We start from the raw sequence: 17789 nt of genomic DNA, 5'->3' as shown, positions 1-17789 counted from the left end.
TTCCTGGGTTTGGGCTGCCAAATAGTATATCCTGTGATTGTGACCCATATTTCACAGCTAAGGTTTGTGTGAACAGTTAAAGATCGCTCGGAAGCTTTACTCAGTCTACCACCTGGCAAGTAGTCCTATGGCAGAAAAAGGTAATGATTTAAAAAAAAAAAAACAGCTAGCTCACTTATGCCAGGAGGCTCACCTGTCCTCATCGCAAACTTTGCCACTCAGGTTGTTAGGGCTGCACATTGCACCTCAACAGCGAATGGGCTTGAGCCTCTTTTGAGGCCCTTTTTGGGCGACCACATCCCTCCCTAAAGGCAGAGGAGACCTCCATCCCACTGGTGGGCGAACTGACCTTGTACCAATATGTAAGACAACTCGCTGGGGTTATGAGTTTTCTTTCCTGTTATCTGCAGGAAAATCAATACCCTGGACTAGATCATCCAGTACATCCGTTTCAGCCTGCAGACTGGGTGCTTGTAAAGACATGGGGATTAACAACCTCCTTGGATCAGAAGTGGAAGGGACCGTTTCAAGTGCCTCTGACCACCCATGTGGCACTAAAAGTGGAAGGCCTGGCATCTTGGATAGATCACTTCCAGAGTGAAGAAATACCCACCATCTGATTCTTGGACTGCGCAGCCTGTGACTTCCTCAGTAGGAGAACTGGGAGTTCAGTTATTGTTCTGGAAAGAAAAGCTTAACTACTGTCAGGATGAGACCATATGATTTGTTATGTAACTGTGTTCCTATCACCCACCTATATTATGCCCACTTTACCTGAAAGGAAGATTAGAAACCAGAGGGACCTTGAATAATCCAGAAAGTACCTGAAGAACTATCAACCCCTTTCTTTGTTCGGTGGGCTCTGGACCCTCAATAATGCCAGTTACAGGAGCCTTGGTGGCGCAGTGGAGTAAAGTGCTGTTAAATAGCACTTAGCTGCCAGCTGCCTGCAATTACTGCGAGTTTAAATCTCACCAGGCTCAAGGTTGACTCAGCCTTCCATCCTTCCGAGGTAAGTAAAATAAAGACCCAGATTGTGGGGGCAATAAGGTGACTTTGTATAAAAAAGAACACCGCTTAGGAGGGGCCAAAAGCCCTACTAAGCAGGTATATACAAAAGTATGAAAGCTACTGCTTAAGGCATTGTAAGCCGCCCTGAGTCTCCGGAGAAGGGCGGCATATAAATCGACCTAATGAATGAATGAATGAATGAATGAATGAATGAATGAATGAATGTATCGTATATAGGCAGTGGAGGAAATCCTAGCTAATGAGACTGGGGAGTTTCTTTATTGCTGCAGCAGAAGATCAAGAAGCCATTCGGAGATATATCTAGATATATGGCATCCAAAGGAAGTGTCTGTGCCCTACTTGGACAACAATGCTGTGTGCAGATTCTGGACAAATCGGAGGAATTCCACAGCTGAACTACACACATCACAAAGATAGCTGCAACTCCTCCCCCCACCCCCCATGGACGAATGGAAAGGCTGGTGGCATTGACTGACAGGATGGTTGCCTGATTCCAACTGGTTAAGAACCGAATAATGATGTTGGGTGAATCTTGGAAAATTAAATCGTTTTCAGATTCAAAGGGGGTGGGGATGATGGGCTGTCTGTTAAAATGAAGCCAGGTCATGGCACCCACTTGAAAGTAAGTCAGGAAGCCTGTAATTGTGGAGTCTGTCTGGCAAAAACAAAGGCTGCTTATCCACAGGAAATATGCATGTGTAAAGCTTGTAACAATTCTGGGTAGTTAGAAAGCTTATACAAGTAACAGTTAGGCAATTTGCAGACTTCAGCTAAAAGTTAGGAATAGAGATGGCCTGCAGCAAATCAAAGGGGTATTAGATAACTCCTGGGGCATTCATTAGCCAAGGCTTAGGAATAGGGACAGCTAGAGACCAATAAAACAAATTGTAAAATTATTAGTAAAATGTTTATTAGATGATATTTCTTACTATCCTGCCTTGTCCCGCCTTCTTCTTTAGTGAAAATGTATAAAGCTTTCTTCATCCTTTGTTCTGGGCTCTCTTGGCATTTTGGCTAGGAGCCCTTTTCCTTGGGGTACCCCAATAAAAAGCAATCAAAACCTGCATCTCGTGTCTGGCATCCTTCATTGGCCTCAGCACCAGACTCAGACCCCAATTGGGGACAACAATTAGTTAGGAACAGAATTGTTACCTAAGAGTGTCCATTAGTGTAAGAAAAAGGTTGCTACAGCAAGATATACAGAAATGTTTTCAGTGATTTTACTAGTTAGAATACAGACTTTAAAAAATTAGATAGGATTTTGCTATACAGTACTTTCCTTTAACACACTAGATGATAAAATTTTAAACTTCCTAGGTTGAAGGTTTTCCTGCAACATAAATATGGGATATTAAAAAGGGATTTAGATGTGAATGTTATGGAAATTTGGTATCTATAGTTTCCAGGCCCTAAATCTGTTTAATACCATCATAGTAGCCTCAGTCATATTAGTGATTCCTTCCTTCCTTCCTTCCTCCCTCCCTCCCTCCCTCCCAACAGAGAAGGGTTTTCACCTGGTGCCAAAATGAGGCCACTGTGGGTGCCAACTGAGGGTCTCTGGGGAGGACATTCCATAAATGAGGTGCCACCTCTGAAATGGCAAGATAAAGGAAGGGGCTTGGGAATGTCCATGTCCCCTTGGGGAGCCCATTGTGACTAAGGAAGCCTCCCCCAAAATCCCTTGAATAAATGGCCTATAAGATGTTCTCCACCCACCAGATCCCCTCCCCCTCTTAGGTTGGCCTGAGACTCCTAATGGCTCTTTCTATCCATCTTTTGCCTTAAGGGAGAGCTCATTGGTCAAACTTGAAGATTTCCATCCAGCAAATGATCCCATTCTACATTCTATATATTGCATATTCCACAAGGTAGTCTTTGCCCAATTTTGGAACTTTTCTGATCCACTTCCTGGCTGGGAAAGGGACAGTCCAGGCAGGTCTTCCTTTGCCAGATATTCATATTAGAAGTTAGGGAACGGATTATAATTTCTACATTCTCCTTTATCTGTGAGACATCCTATCGATTGCAGCATTGGCTTTGGGGTTTTTTCAAGGGTTTCTCCCAGTTTCTGCCATGCCAACTTTACTCCATTCCATTTCTGTCCCATAAACGTTTCGTTCTTCCCATTTTTTAAAAAAGCGTTTTCCCCTTTAACAAGTGGGTGGCTGAATAATAATTGATGGTGAATCAGTCCCATGGAGGATTCTTTCTCCCCAGGATTTTTCAATATCTTTCCCTTTAGTAGGATACTTGGATCAGTAATTGACTGGGGGGGTCTGTCCCAAAAATATTTGCTTCTCCCCAGATTTTAAAAAGCAGCACTTTTTCGTGCGGCTGTTGATAAAAATAGGATCGCCAACATGATCGCCAACGTCCGATGAGGGATATGAAGGAGAAGGAAGAGGAGGAGGAGGGGGAGGAGGAAGGAAGGAAGATGGAAGAAGGAAGAAAAAGAAGGATTATTATTTTGAAAACTCCCCCCCCCCTTTGACGAGCTGATTGGGCCAATAATAATTGATCGGGGGTCCATCCTGCGAATGTTTGCTTCTCTCCAGTTTGTTGTTTATAAAACACTTTTTTTTCCCTCAGCCAGCGAGACTGAGCACAAGAATAACAACAATTCATTTCGGTTTCCCATCTGGGCAGAGCCCAAAGGCGGTCACCTGATTTGGAGGAAAAGAAACGAAACTTAACTTTCTCTTTCTTTGTCCTGGTGGAGGAGGAGGCGATGGCGGCCGAAGCGTCCTTGCCTGTTTTGCTGGAAGACGCCACCTGCTCCATCTGCCTGGACTATTTCCAGGACCCCGTGCTCATCCCGGAGTGCGGCCACAACTTCTGCCGGGGCTGCCTGACCCGCAGTTGGGGAACGTCGGAATCGGAGGCTTCCTGCCCCCAGTGCAGACAGACCTTCGCGCCCCGCAGCCTCCTCTCCAACTGGCAGCTGGCGCGGGTGCTGGAAGGGGCCAGCCTATGCAGCAGCCATCCGGGTGAGGAAGGAGGGAGTCTCTGCCAGAAGCACCGGGAGCCCCTCAAGCTCTTCTGTAAGGACCACGAGACCCTCATCTGCTTGGTCTGCTACCTATCCAAAGAGCACAGGGGCCACTCGGTGATCCCTACGGAGGAGGCTTTCCCGGAATACCAGGTAGGAATCAGCCAGGAGGAATCGCTGCGGAGGGGCATCCAGATCCTTGGTCTTCCTGGCAATCCTTGGACCAATTTACTTTTTCTGTTGTCCACAAACTGGGTTTAGCCTGGCGCAGATGCAAATTAGAACCAGACTGGAGAGGCGGCTCACGGGACTTTTAATGACGTACTTCAACAAAAGGGTCTCAACAGCTAAAGGAGCCAAGACCCCTGAACGATGTAAACATTCAAAATATAGGGTTAAGATTAAGGTTCCTTGACAGGAGTTTCTTTTGATTTCTTGTCCTGGCCTACTTTACTCACATTCTTCATACATTGCGTATTTGTGCTAATTAGCTTTCTTATCAAAAGAGCTGTGTGTTTTATTATTATAATAAGAAGTTTCCAAAGTTGATGTCTATGTGTCCCCCCCATTGGTTCCTGGTGTTATTACACTCCTCTGCAACTTTCTGCCTCGGCCATTCCTTTAACAAACTTCCCTAATTCCAACCTGAGACCTTCACCTCCTGCTTTATCCTTTGTGGCTGCAATTTTTTTGAAGACAGATTTACCATAGTCTTTGAATTACAACCATTCATTTAGTGACTTTCTCACAAGCAAAGTCAATTGGGAAGCCAGAATCACTTCACAACTGTGTTACTAAAAGTGAACAACTGCAGTGATTCACTTAACAACTGCAGCAAGACCTTGGAAATTTGAAAACAGAACAAAATTTAAAAAAAGAAGGAATAAAAATTGACTGGTGGCCATATTTGCAAATTAGGACAAAATATAAAAAAGACAGGGAACAATATGGTATACACAGAGAACAATTGGAATTGGATAAGATATTTTTAGGACCAAGAGAAAAAATGATCACAAAAATGTATAATTTTCTGTTAAAATTTAAAATGGAAGAAGAAACCGTGAAGGAAACAATGATTAGCTGGGCAACAAATTTTGGCTATAACATTCATTTGGCTCAATGGGATAAATTATGGGAGAGAAACTATAAACTAACAATGTCAGCTGCTTACAAGGAGAATCTTTATAAGATGTTTTACCGATGGCACCTGCCACAAGCGAAATTGGTAAGGATGTTCTCAAAACAGGTCCCCGGATTGTTGGAGGTACGGCCATAGCCGAGGGACCTTCTACCATATGTGGTGGACCTGCCCTAAGATTAGGAAATTTTGGTGGAAGATAAAAAAATGCCTGGAAGAGATAACTGGGTGGAAGATAGAAAGAAAACTGGAACTATTCCTCCTTGGTATTTAAGAAGGGAAAATGGAAAAAAAAATACAATATATCACATTACACATACTAACTGCGTGTAGACTTGCCATAACACAAAATTGGAAACAACCGGATATCCCCTCCAGACCAATTTATAATTTAAAAAAATTATGACTGCGCAGAAATGGACAGATTATCTATGGAAATTAAGAAAAGGGGAGACCCGAAGGACTATTTAATTTGGAATAGATGGTATTCCTGGCTGGAGAGTAAATCTAAAATATAAGCGATATTTTGTTACGAAACCGAATTGTGAATAGAAGATATTGTAACTTAGATAAGGATGTAAGTTAAGACAGATAGAAGTAGAATTTGTGTATGGCAGTTAATTAGGATAGAGATGCCGATATAGAAAAGCTGTTACTAGTGCTTAGGTTTTGATATGTTTGTTTTTGTTTGTTTGTTTTTGCTGTGTGTTATAGTTTTTTATTTTTTATTCTTTTCTATTTTTTGTACTGTATATTTTAATCTTTGAAAATTTAATAAATATTATTTTTTTTAAAAAACAACTGCAGCAAGAACATCACTTAACTGTCTTGCTTAGCAAGGGAAATTGCCTGTAGGGCGAAATAGGCTCCCTTTGCCAGCTCCCTTTCCACATTTGCTCTAGAACGAAATTGTCATTCCTCCAAAGTCTTGAGTGCAGACCCCGAAAAACACTCCTGCTGGATCAGGCCAAACGTTCATTTCTCAGTGATGCTTCTGGATGACTGCAACCAGGAGACTCAGGCAGCTCACTTTAATGCCATTACAGGTAGTCCTTGACTTAAAACAATTCGTTTAGTGACTGTTCAAAGTTATGACGACAATGAAAAAAGTGACATAATGTTTTTCACCCTTATGATCATTGCAGCATTCTGTGGTCACATGATCAAAATTTGGACGCTTGCCAACTGCCATGTATTTATGACGATTGCATATATCTTCTAACTGGGTCTTCCCTCCGATGTAATTCTTTATGGAAAAGAAACTCAAAACTTGTATTTTTCAGATCAAGGTGGAGGATTGCCTGAAGGCTCAGAAGGAGGAGAAAGAAAAAATAGCTACATACAAAGGAGACACAGAGCAAACAGTGCAGGAGATGCTTGTAAGTATTGATCCAACAGTGAGGAGCTTCTGAGCTAATAGGATGGAAAACACCGTCTGCCATCTTTGATAATAGGCAGCCTGTGTTTTAGTACAAATTCTGACTTAAATGAAATTCAAGTTTGATTATTTATTTATTTATTTATTTATTTATTTATTTATTTATTTATTATTGTGATTTATATGCCGCCATTCTCTCGAAGGACTCAGGGCGGCTTACATACAGCAATCAACAATACAAATCACAGTGTTAATTCAAATTAAAATTAAAACCCCCATTAAAAACAATTTAAAATTATAGCATTGTACAACCCCACGATCAGATTATTGTTGGAACAGCCATGCCTTCAGTTCGCGGGGAAAGGAGAGGGGGTCGGGGGCTATCCTGAGCTCGGTGGGCAGTCCATTCCAGAGGGTCGGCGCTCCAACAGAGAAAGCTCTCCCCCTGGGGGCCGCTAGCCGACATTGTTTGGCCGACGGCACCCTGAGGAGGCCTGCTCTGTGGGAGCGCATGGGACGGTGGGAGGAAGGCAGAAGATGGTCCCGTAAGTACCCCGGGCCTAAGCCATGTAGGGCTTTATAGGTAAGCACCAGCACCTTGAAACGGACCCGGAGAGCAACCGGCAGCCAGTGCAGCTCACGCAGGTAAGGTGTAACACAGGAGTAACAAGGAGCCCCCGTAATTGCCTGCGTGGCCGCATTCTGGACTAGCTGGAGCCTCCGGATGCATCCCAAGGGCAGCCCCATGTAGAGGGCATTACAGTAGTCCAACCGAGAAGTAACAAGGGCATGAGTGACCGTGGCGAGGGCATCTCGGTCTAGGAAAGGGCACAACTGGCGCACAAGATGTACTTGTGTGAAAGCCCCCCTGGTTACGGCCGTCAGATGATCATCCAGGGACAGCCGAGAATCCAGGAGGACACCCAGATTGCGAACCCTGTTGGAGGGGGTAAAAATCTCCCTCCGATCACTAAAGATGGTACCTCTAGATCCCGAGATGCTGGCATCCTCAGCCACTCAGTCTTGGAAGGGTTGAGTCTGAGCCTTTTCCTTCCCATCCAAGCCCGCACTGTCTCCAGGCAACAAGACATCACGGAAAGGGCATCCCCAGGGTGGCCTGGGGTGGAGATATAAAGCTGGGTATCATCCGCATATTGGTGATACCTCACCCCAAAACCACAAATGATCTTATCCAGCAGCTTCATATAGATGTTAAAAAGCAGGGGGGAGAGAACTGATCCCTGAGGCACCCCACAAGTGAGGGGCCTCTGGGAGGATCTGTGACCCCCCCGCCGATACAAACTGCGAGCAACCCAAGAGGTAGGAGGAGAACCACTGCAACACAGTGCCTCCTATCCCCAACCCCCTGAGTCGCTGCAGTAGGATACCATGGTCGATGGTATCAAAAGCCGCTGAGAGGTCAAGAAGGACCAGGATGGAGGAACAACCCCATCACGGGCCCACCAGAGATCATTCACTAGGATGACCAATGCCGTTTCCATGCTGTGACTGCGCCTGAAACCAGATTGGTAAGGGTCCAGGTAGTCTGTTTCCTCCAGGAAATGAGAGAATTGCTGTGCCACCATGGTCTCAACAACCTTCACTAAAAAGCGGAGGTTGCAGACTAGACAATAGTTGTTAAGGGAGTCCGGGTCCAGGTTGGGCTTCTTAAGGAGGGGTTGAACCACCGCCTCTTTGAGTGCAGCGGGGATGAATCCCTCCCTCAGCGAGGCGATAACAACAGCCTTGATCCAGTCTCCGGTCACTTCTCTGGCTACAGAAACAAGCCAGGAGGGACTCGGGTCCAATGCACATGTGGAGGTCCCCAGCCGACCCATAATCCTGTCCACTTCATCCAACGAAACAGGCTCAAACTCAACCGAGGACTAGGCCCGGTCTCCTCAGTGGACTCTGCTCAGTCAGAGTCCAACCCGGTCCGGATCTGAGCGATTTTATCTTCCAGAAACTGTGCAAAATCCTCAGCTCAGCCCTGAAAGGGGTCCTCCCTCGCTCCAAGGTTAAGGGAGCGATTTGATCCCAGGCCGCCACTAGGGCCTCAGAGGAATCGTGGGTTAAGGAGGCGGGAAATGATCCAAGCTCCATCAGGAACCTTTCGGGTTCCATCAGGCGCCTGGGGCGGAACCATCTCACTGGTTAAAGTTAAAGACGGTGTTAGGGCACAGAACTTGGTCTTAACCTGGGGACTAAGATGTCACCATTGGCTGAATGAGTCACAGTTGGGTTAAGTGCCCCTATCCCATGAGCTTTGTTTAATACAATGGGTTTGTTTTGTTTAATAAATTAATGCAAACCATATTTCATCCTATTGAAAAAATTGTGAACACAAACATTTTTCTGTCTCCTTTTTTGGAATCCCTGATTGCTAAGAAAATTTTCATGAGAGGTCATTAAACTAGAGCCTTTAAAAAAAAACAAAAACCCTTTCCCCCTACGCTTTTTATTATCAAATGGGTTTTTTGTTTGCTTCGGATATTCTCCTACCTCACTTCTGGATTCTTTAAGGAATCTGTTTAATTATTGTAACAATTAAAATAAAAGTAAAAATAATTAAGTAAAACAATTAAAAATAAAATTATGACTTTTGCTTTTTCTCTTTCTTATTCTAGGAGCTCATCAAAGAAGTGAAAGAAAATGTAGTGGCTGAATTCAGAGAGCTACATCTCTGGTTAGAAGGACAGGAGAAGCTTCTGTTGACTCAAATGGAAGAAACGGAGAAGGATATTATGGCAAGAAAGGAGAAGGGTTTGGCCAAGCACATGGAGGAACTGGGCTCTCTTGACCATCTCATCCAGGAGATAGAAGAGAAGCACCAGCAGCCAGCCAGCAAACTCTTACAGGTCAGTCAGGAAGTTGAGATCATAGAATCCTAGGGCTGGAAGGGACCTTGGAGGTCTTCTGGTCCAATCTTCTACCCAAGGCAGGAGACCTCATAACCATCCCCCAAAAATGGTTGTCCAAACTCTTATTGGAATCCTCCAGTGATGGAGCACCCAAAACTCAGGGAGGCAGGCTGTTCCACTGATAAATATTTCTCACTGTCAGGAAATTCTTCCTTATTTTAGCTTGACCAAGTTCAAAATCTTTTTTTCAACTCCTCATTTAGTAAACTTTTTGACTCTTTCTATGGAAAGGAAACTGGAAGGTATGAAGACAACAGGTAGTCCTTGACATATGAGCACACTTGGGCTTGAAATTTCTGTTGCTGAGGGAAACAATTGTTAAGTGAATTTTGCACCATTTTATGACTTTTCTTGCCGCTGTTGTTAAGTGAATCTCTGCAGTGGTTAAGTTAGTAACACGGTTGTTAAATGAATCCGGCTTCTGCATTGACTTTGCTTGTCAGAAGGTCACTAATGGTGATCACATGACCCCAGGACGCTGCAACCGTCATAAATATGAATCGGTTGCCCAGTGGCTGAATTTTGATCATGTGACCATGGGGATGCTGCAAGAGTCTTTCTTTTTTTAAAAAAGTTTATTTATAACACAGTAAAACAATACAAGACATACAACACTTATATACAAGACTCTTTTTACAGCTTTTTCATAGTGGTCCTTCCTTATTATTTACTATTTCCACCAATTTTACTTCATCTCATTCCAAATTACTATCTGTCCCCATCATTTCATTTACAATATATTTCTCATTTTCATTTCAATCACTAAATTGTATTTTACCAATTTTTCCCATTATTTTTGGACATTTCTTTATCTCCTCCTTATTTTTCTTCTTCATTTTTCCTTTCCTCCAACCACTCATACCATCTATACCAAATTTTATAGTATTCTGTATCCTCTTTTTCTGCAAGAGCCTTAAGTGTGAAAAATGATCATAAATAATTTTTTTCAGTGCTGTGGTAACTTCGAACGGTCACTAAATGAACTGTTTAGTCAGGGACTACCTGTAATGGCTAATATTAGGGATATATAATGTAATTCAGAAAAAGCAGGAATTCAAAGTTCTGGTCAATTGTCTATATATTCTTCACAGTTTTAAGAATGCCTGCTTAGGGTTCCTATCCCATATTGGGGGATGTGGTGGTGGGTGTTCTTTGTAGGGTCTTCCCCTCCCCTTAATCTCCAGGCCAAGGAAAAAGCCAACACTGATCTCCTTCTTCAAAGTATTATAACCACCTGGATTTTCCAAAGTGCCTTCATTCTGGAAGCATAAATGCAAGGGATTTTTTTATCCTATTGATGCACTATTTTGTTTTTCAAATAGTCTTTTCTTTTTGCTACCATGTTTTATATATAAATATATATCTTCTGTAATTGTGTTGGATTCAATCTGGGTCTAATTTTTCTTAGACAAGAAAGTAAAAACAATACCACTCTAAAAAAAAGGGGGGGGGAAGAGCAATGGATTTTTTTAAAAAAATTGAAGTATTTTGTATGTCTGTTAGTGTCTGGTTGTCCAGAGGTTTCACTCATGTATTTTGTGACTGTAAGAATTTAATTTTCTGCCTAGGAAATGGCTCCTTTCAGTGCTTCCTCTCTTTATTTTTTAGGACATTGGAAGCATCTTGAAGAAGTAAGTAAATCCACCTTTTCTTTACAGACTCAGAGATCAGAAGCTCTGCCAGCAGTTTTCCTATTTTGGAAAGGTTTTTTCTTTATTTCACAGTATTTTATTGTAAAGACAACGTACTGTATTTCAGGGCTTTTTAGACCTTTCCAAACAACCTCAACAGACAACCTCAACACAATATAATTAGCAATATTTAATCCCCCCAGCCCCTCCCCCCCACAGCCCTCCTCCTTCCTGGGCAGCACATCACAGGTGGCAGTAGCCAGCCAGGCATGCCACCCACCTGCCCCTCCCCCCCATCCGCGGCAGCCCACCTGCAACTTACCAAAAGTTAGGAAGACAACGGCAGTCAAGCGGGCGAGGAGCAGAGCAGCTGGGCCTGGGCCGAGTGGTTTGGGCAACCAGTGACCGATAGCAAGCAAGGAGAGCAATAAGAGAGCATCCAAGAGTTCAGCCTCACACGGGTGGTAAGAGGAGCTGCCCAGTGGCATGCGCGCCCCGGGAAACACACTTTCAGTTTCTGATGCACACATGTGCACTGGCCAGCTAGTCTGATGATCTGAGCTTTGGGTTGTGAACCCCCGTTGCCTCTTAGCGCCCCCTAATTCATCCCGCCCACTTTGGGAACCACTGGTTTAACCTATGAATATCAGTTTGAGTGTTATATCCATCTTCTAATTGTTTATCTACCTCACCTGTATTAGTCATCAGTCATTTGGTCAGATACAATCCTGTCAGTGTATAAGAAATTATGAGCTGGAATAGCCATAACAACAAGACAGCCAATCGGAACTATTTGGTGACTAACAAACAGGATCTATTGTGAGCCATGGGAGATGGCTCGGAGCCTGGGCGGGGCTTAGCTTGACTGATCTGTATATATATAAGAGTTACTTTGTCCTTGCAATATAGCTTCTGTGTTTCTGAGTTCTGGTTATTCTGGTCCTGGCTTCTACTGCATGGGTATTGTATACATGCGTCATGCTCTATATTATTGTATATAAAGAAGTTTCTTCTATAAATGAATCCTGCTGAATTATTTACTTGTCTGCTGGTTGGATTGCTGCAAACTCTGACAAATCCATTGTTTTGGCCAAGAGATTCACAAGAATTTTGAAGAGTAGGGAGCCCAAAACTGGAACTTAGTTGCCTCTACTAGATCTCTTGTTTAAGTTGATGAAGGTAGATGAGTGCAGTTCTGGATCAGGATCCACTGAGTGCCCATATTTGAAGAGCTAGCCAGAGAATTGACTGAAGCCTGGGAAACAGGGCCCTTGTCAGTCAACAGGAGTGCTGATTTCCCACCATCTTACCGGGTACTTAGGATCTGAGGACAGGGCAACACAAGAAAACAACATTCAATGACTTCATAGCTGTCCATCAACACCCCACTTAACAACTAAAGGCCATACACAACCAGGCACCACATAAATACAAGGCATGGAACAGCCCAATGCACACATTCTGGAGAGAGTGTTCCAATATTTGAGGGTCTGTCACAGAGAGAAGGGGGTCAATCTGTTTTCCAGAGCACCTGAAGGCCAGGCAAGGAATAATGGATGGAAACTGATCAAGGAGAGATTCAAATTAGAAATAAGGAGAAATTTTCTGACTGAGGACAATCAACCAATGAAACAGCTTCCCTCCAGAAGTAGTGGGAGCTTCATCACTGGAAGTTTTCCAGAAGAGGCCGGACTGCCACCTGTCAGAAACAATGTGGGGTCTCCTGCTTGGGTGGTTGGGGGGGATGCTGGAGTAGATGACCTACAAGGTCACTTCCAACTCTGTTATTCTGTTATTTTGTCTTGCCAGGTACCAGGCTAAGGAAACATATGAGAATCCGGTGGATTTACTTGTAGAGCCAAAGAGGACAATATGGGATTACAGTGATATGACTGAGCTTCTGAAAAGTGCCATGAAAAAACTGAGAGGTAAAAAACAGCCACCAAGGTTTTACACTTTATGACATTTTGAGCATCCAAGAGAGATTCTGGGTCAATGTCACATGGATCAAAGAGGGATCGATTTCAGGATCAGTGTCTTAGTTAGGATTGTAAATGGAGACTACCTGTAGTCTTCGTAGCCCAAATCAGTGGTGGGTTCCTACCGGTTCACTCTGGATCTTGCGAACTGGTAGTAGCGGTGGCGGGAGGCTCCGCCCATCCACCTGGACATCATCACAGACACTCTGCGCACGCACGCACATTGTGAACCGGTAGCGAAGGTAAGTGGAACCCACCCCTGGCCCAAATCCATATGCCCTGATCACTGGGGAAGCAGAATAAGTTTCCACAAAGTATAATGGAATACATGCAGGTAGTTCTTGACTTATGACCTGAAGCTGAAAATTTGAGCTGAAAATTTCTGTTGCTAAGCAAGGCAGTTGTTAAGTGAGCAGTGCCCCATTTTACGAACTTTTTTGCCACAGTTATTCAGAAAATCATGGCAGTTAAGTGAATCGTGGTTGATAAATGAATCTGGATTCATGCATTGATTTTGCGTGTCAGAAGCTCCCCAGGAAGGTTGAAGAGGACAATCCCAGAATCATGAGATGCTGCAACCATCGTAAATACAAGCTGGTTCCCAAGTGCCCAAATTTTGATCACGGGACTGGGGAGGCTGCAACAGTCATAAGTGTGAGAACCGATCATAAAGCTCCTTTGTCAGTGCTGCTATAACGTCACTAAAAAAATAGTTGTAAATTGAGGACTACCTGTATATGGAATTTATTCATTTATTTTTATTATTTATTAGGCCAATTTATATGCTGCCCTTCTCCGTAGACTCAGGGGGGCTTACAATGCATTATAGCAATAGCCTGCATACTTTTTTGAATACACCTGCTTATTAGGGCTTTCGCCGTCCCCCCCCAAGCGGTGTTGTTCTATACAAAGTTAGCTTATTGCCCCCACAATCCGGGTCCTCAATTTACCTACCTTGAAAGGATGGAAGGCTGAGTCAACCTTGAGCCTGGTGAGGTTTGAACTTGCACTATTTGCAGGCAGCTGGCAGCTAAGTGCTAGCACTTAATAGCACTTTAGTCCGCTGCACCACTGAGGTGCATATATAGTAGAATATATTTATACCTGATGGAATATATATAGCCACCAATGACATTCTGGCTTGTAGCTTTCCCTATTCCTTATTTCCTGATCTGAGGCCAAGGAAAGCAAACCAGGGAATCTGAGGGAGGCCCTTCTGTTGCTCCAATTCCAGTGATGAGATGCTGAATTCCTCCCTTTTCTTCCCCAGATACTCTGGAAAGTGGACTTCAAGTACAGGAAGGTAAATATGAGTTACAGGAATTGGATTTCCTTGCTATTTTAAGCTCTGATGCCAGTAACTTTAAGAGAAACATAATAGATGAAAAAAAAAGAAAACTATAGGATTAAGTACCTTAAAGACTATGATGATCCAGTAAACTTTAATGATTATATGATTTATGAACTATTACTTGCCATTTATATGTACAATATTAGCTAATGCAGTGGAGAAAAATTCCTTGTGTGTCTGATCACATTTGGCCAAATAAAGCTGTTCTATTCTGTTCTGTTCTACTCCTCTACTCCTACTCCGCTCCGTTCCGTTCTATACATACCATATTTTTTGGAATGTAAGACGAACCTTTCCCCCCCTAAAAGAGGCTGAAAATTTGGGTGCAACTTATATTCCGTATGTAGCTTTTTGGAAGCTTTTTTCAGCCCCACCGAGGCACTAATGAAGCACTAGCAAGCAATCTTCCCAGCTTTGCCTGCTCCCTCAACTCCCTGAGTGAAGCAGTCTCCCTGCTTTGCTCTGACTCTCAGCTGTTCTTTAGAAGCTTTTTCCTGCCCTAACCAGGTACCAGCCGAGTGAAGCTTTGCCTGCTTTTCTCATTGCTGCTTCCTCTCAGCTGTGCCTTAGAAGCTGTTTTTTATCCCCAAGCAGGGGATAAAAAACCAGCAAACTAATGTGCTGAAGCTGACCAGACTAAGGACGATAGCCAGATGAATACCTGGTAGGCAGATTTTTTTTCCTATTTTCCTCCCCCAAAACTAAGCTGTGTCTTATACTCTGGTGCGTCTTATACTCTGAAAAATACGGTAATCTAAAAAACTGAAGCCAATCTTGGTGTAGAATGAAATACCTGGACAAATGGGAAAATATGACCTGGGAGTGAAAGGAATCTTGAATTCCTACCAAGCTGATAACATCCTCTTGATTTTACTGCCTGACTATAAATTGGTGAGAGACCAGGTCTTTGGGAGCAGAAATTAGGTCCTCTGGGTCAAAGCAAATAGCAAAGTTGGAGCATCAGGGTTGCCTCCACTCTTTGGGCCATCAGACTGGTGAAAGCAGAGGTTTCCTGTATAAGATCCTCCCCTTTTGTACATCCCTGTGATACCCTGATGCTTGTAGAGAAAAAGACGGAGCCTCTTCACATCCCATCATGTGTCCTAAATTACCTCTGGGGGATCCTTCTGACTTTTCCCAGTTCAGAATTGAAACATGGCAGCCTCTTGCTCTGCCTGATCTTCTGGAAGAGGTGGAGCGCTATGAAGGGTTTGAAGGACTTGGCCATTGTGAGACTTGTGGACTTCAGTTCCCAGAATTCCCCATCCAGGATGGCGAAGCTGGACGGTAATCAGCAGAGTGGCGGCCACATGGGAGACTAGAGACTAGAGGAATTGACCAGTGGAGCCAAGAGACGAAGAGCTGAGGGGAGGAGCCAAAAGCTGAACAGGTAGTCAACGTATCCTGAAGGTGTGCAGCTTAGTGGCAGATGGAGCGGAGGCAGATGGACTGGAAGATGGCGAAGGCAACCTAAGTGAATGGAAGGAGAAGGCCAGAGGAGCCCTGAACAGGCCGGCAGTTAACAGAGGATGGGACTAAGACAGTGGCAGAGCCCGAGTGCTTGGAGAAAAGGGAGCAGAGGGACCTGGACAATAGCAGCCCCATCAGCCATTGGAATTCTGTTAGTTGAAGTCTACAAGTCTTACAGTTGCCAAAGTTGGAGGACTCTTGACCAGGCAATGCTTAGGTGTTGTTTAAAAGAACAATGAGTCTTCCAGTCCTGGGGGGGGAGGTGTTTGGAAGCTGAACTCCATTCACACAAGAGGGTTAAACTCTTGGGGGTGAAGATACAAACCAGGCCTGCAGCTGAAGCTCTTGTTTTTTTTTTTCTTTCTTTCCTTCCCCCTTACAGAGAATGTAACTCTGGATCCAGGCACAGCCAATCCTGGCCTCCTTGAAATCTCCCAAGATCGAAAAAGTGTCAAAGGAGTTAAGCCAGTTAAGCAACCCATATATATGCCTTGTGTCCTTGGCTGTCAGAAGTTCTCAACAGGGAGACATTTCTGGGAAGTAATTGTAGGAGGTACAGCAGGATGGGGTTTTGGGGTTGCCAGCAAACCACTGAATGTAACAAATGTTGATGGGCAGATCAGGCGCTGGGAGTTTCAGAAATGGGGAGGGACATACTGGGCCGAATCTCCATCAAAACGCTCTGAACTGGTCCTGACTGAGGAGCCCAGGAGGATCTGCGTCTCTCTCAACTGCGAAGGGGGACAAGTGAGCTTTTTTGATGCCAGCACAGCAACTCTGCTCCATACATTCTCAGACGCTTCCTTGGTTGGAGAGACCCTTCTGCCCTGTTTCTTTTTGAGCGAGGGCAGCTGTCTGACACTCCCCTAAAAGAAGGGACCTCCATAAACAAAAATCCCTATTTACCAAGCAGGGATCTCCGAAAGCCTTTAAAGCAGAGATTCCTTAGCTTTTTGCTACTTCAGCTTCCTTTATTGTTCTATGCCACCCTGGTCAGTCAATCAGTCCTTATAAAGGAATAACCTGATCATCATTTCTATTTGTCTGGATAAAAAAAAAATGAAGTGTCCTAGGAGCTTTATCGGCTTTAGCATCCTGTGTTCAGGTGTATCAGTATTAAAGATACCTTACAGCTAAGCCTGTCAGCCATGATTTAATATGTCTGTCACAGCTCTTCATCCCATTTATGGATCATGCTTGTTTGTTTCCTGTTAGTTGCAATCAATGATTGTGTAGGTGTCCATAACTCTGTATATTCTATAATCATCCCCTTCTTTTTTGCTTTCCTTCCCCCTTTTATTTTCCTCCAGTTTCCTTTTAACACATAATTGTCATAATCCAAGGAACCCTAGCAGGGCTTCAGCAAGTATTACACTCGATATAAGCTTTATAGCCTCACAGGTATAGGAGGAGGAAGATGCATTGGATATGTTTGCCACCTTGAGTTATTTGTAAAAATAATAAAGGAGAGATCAAAATAAATAAGGGGAGTGAAACTTAACTGATATGGTGACTTTGAATGCTGACAGCAGATCTCTGGAACCCCTCAAAGCATCTAAAGAACTGAAGATTGACAAGCTGCTGTTGGCAAAGGAGCAAATGAGGAATCCTAATGAACATACCTAATACAGGTAGTCCCGGACTTACAATTGAGCCCCAAATTTCTGCTCCCAAGTGAGACAGCTGTTAAGTGAGTTTTGCCCCATTTTAACTCTCACGGGGGAAGAAGGGAATGAAAAGGAGGAGGTTTTGGCAGGAAAAAGGAGGGGCGCAGTGGATAGAGAGAGGGGGCGAGAGGGATAGGTGGGTCTCTTTGGGGGCAGACCTGAGGGAGAAGGGAGAGAAGGGAAGTGGGGCCTCCTGGCTCACCTGGCCTCCACCCCACCAAGTGAGGGGGGGA

At 44.0% G+C, this 17789-nt stretch overlaps 1 protein-coding gene across 1 annotated transcript; it reads left to right on the top strand.

Annotated features, from left to right (window-relative positions):
* Positions 1–3433: 3433 nt before the first annotated feature.
* Positions 3434–17026, top strand: LOC148115711 (E3 ubiquitin-protein ligase TRIM39-like). Its single transcript, XM_087883960.1, has 7 exons — positions 3434–4174; positions 6443–6538; positions 9165–9395; positions 11067–11089; positions 12899–13017; positions 14339–14371; positions 16272–17026. Exons 1-7 carry the CDS (start codon positions 3761–3763, stop codon positions 16757–16759), a joined length of 1404 nt encoding a protein of 467 aa, XP_087740086.1. The 5' UTR covers positions 3434–3760; the 3' UTR covers positions 16760–17026.
* Positions 17027–17789: the final 763 nt, after the last annotated feature.

Source organism: Pantherophis guttatus, chromosome 2 (assembly GCF_059756535.1).
Source record: "Pantherophis guttatus breed Tessera chromosome 2, ASM5975653v1, whole genome shotgun sequence".
In the NCBI taxonomy this organism is placed as follows: Eukaryota; Metazoa; Chordata; class Lepidosauria; order Squamata; family Colubridae; genus Pantherophis; species Pantherophis guttatus.
The sequence above is the reverse complement of the archived record's forward strand: the minus strand, read 5'-3'. Positions and strand labels throughout refer to the sequence as shown.

What these genes read in the sequence shown, in the direction of transcription:
- LOC148115711 (XM_087883960.1), top strand. Translation starts at nt 3,761, where the DNA reads ATGGCGGCCGAAGCGTCCTTGCCTGTTTTGCTGGAAGACGCCACCTGC. An exon ending in AAACAGTGCAGGAGATGCTT is followed by an intron (nt 6,539 to 9,164) that starts GTAAGTATTGAT and finishes TTCTTATTCTAG; the next exon opens with GAGCTCATCAAAGAAGTGAA. An exon ending in TGCCATGAAAAAACTGAGAG is followed by an intron (nt 13,018 to 14,338) that starts GTAAAAAACAGC and finishes TTTCTTCCCCAG; the next exon opens with ATACTCTGGAAAGTGGACTT.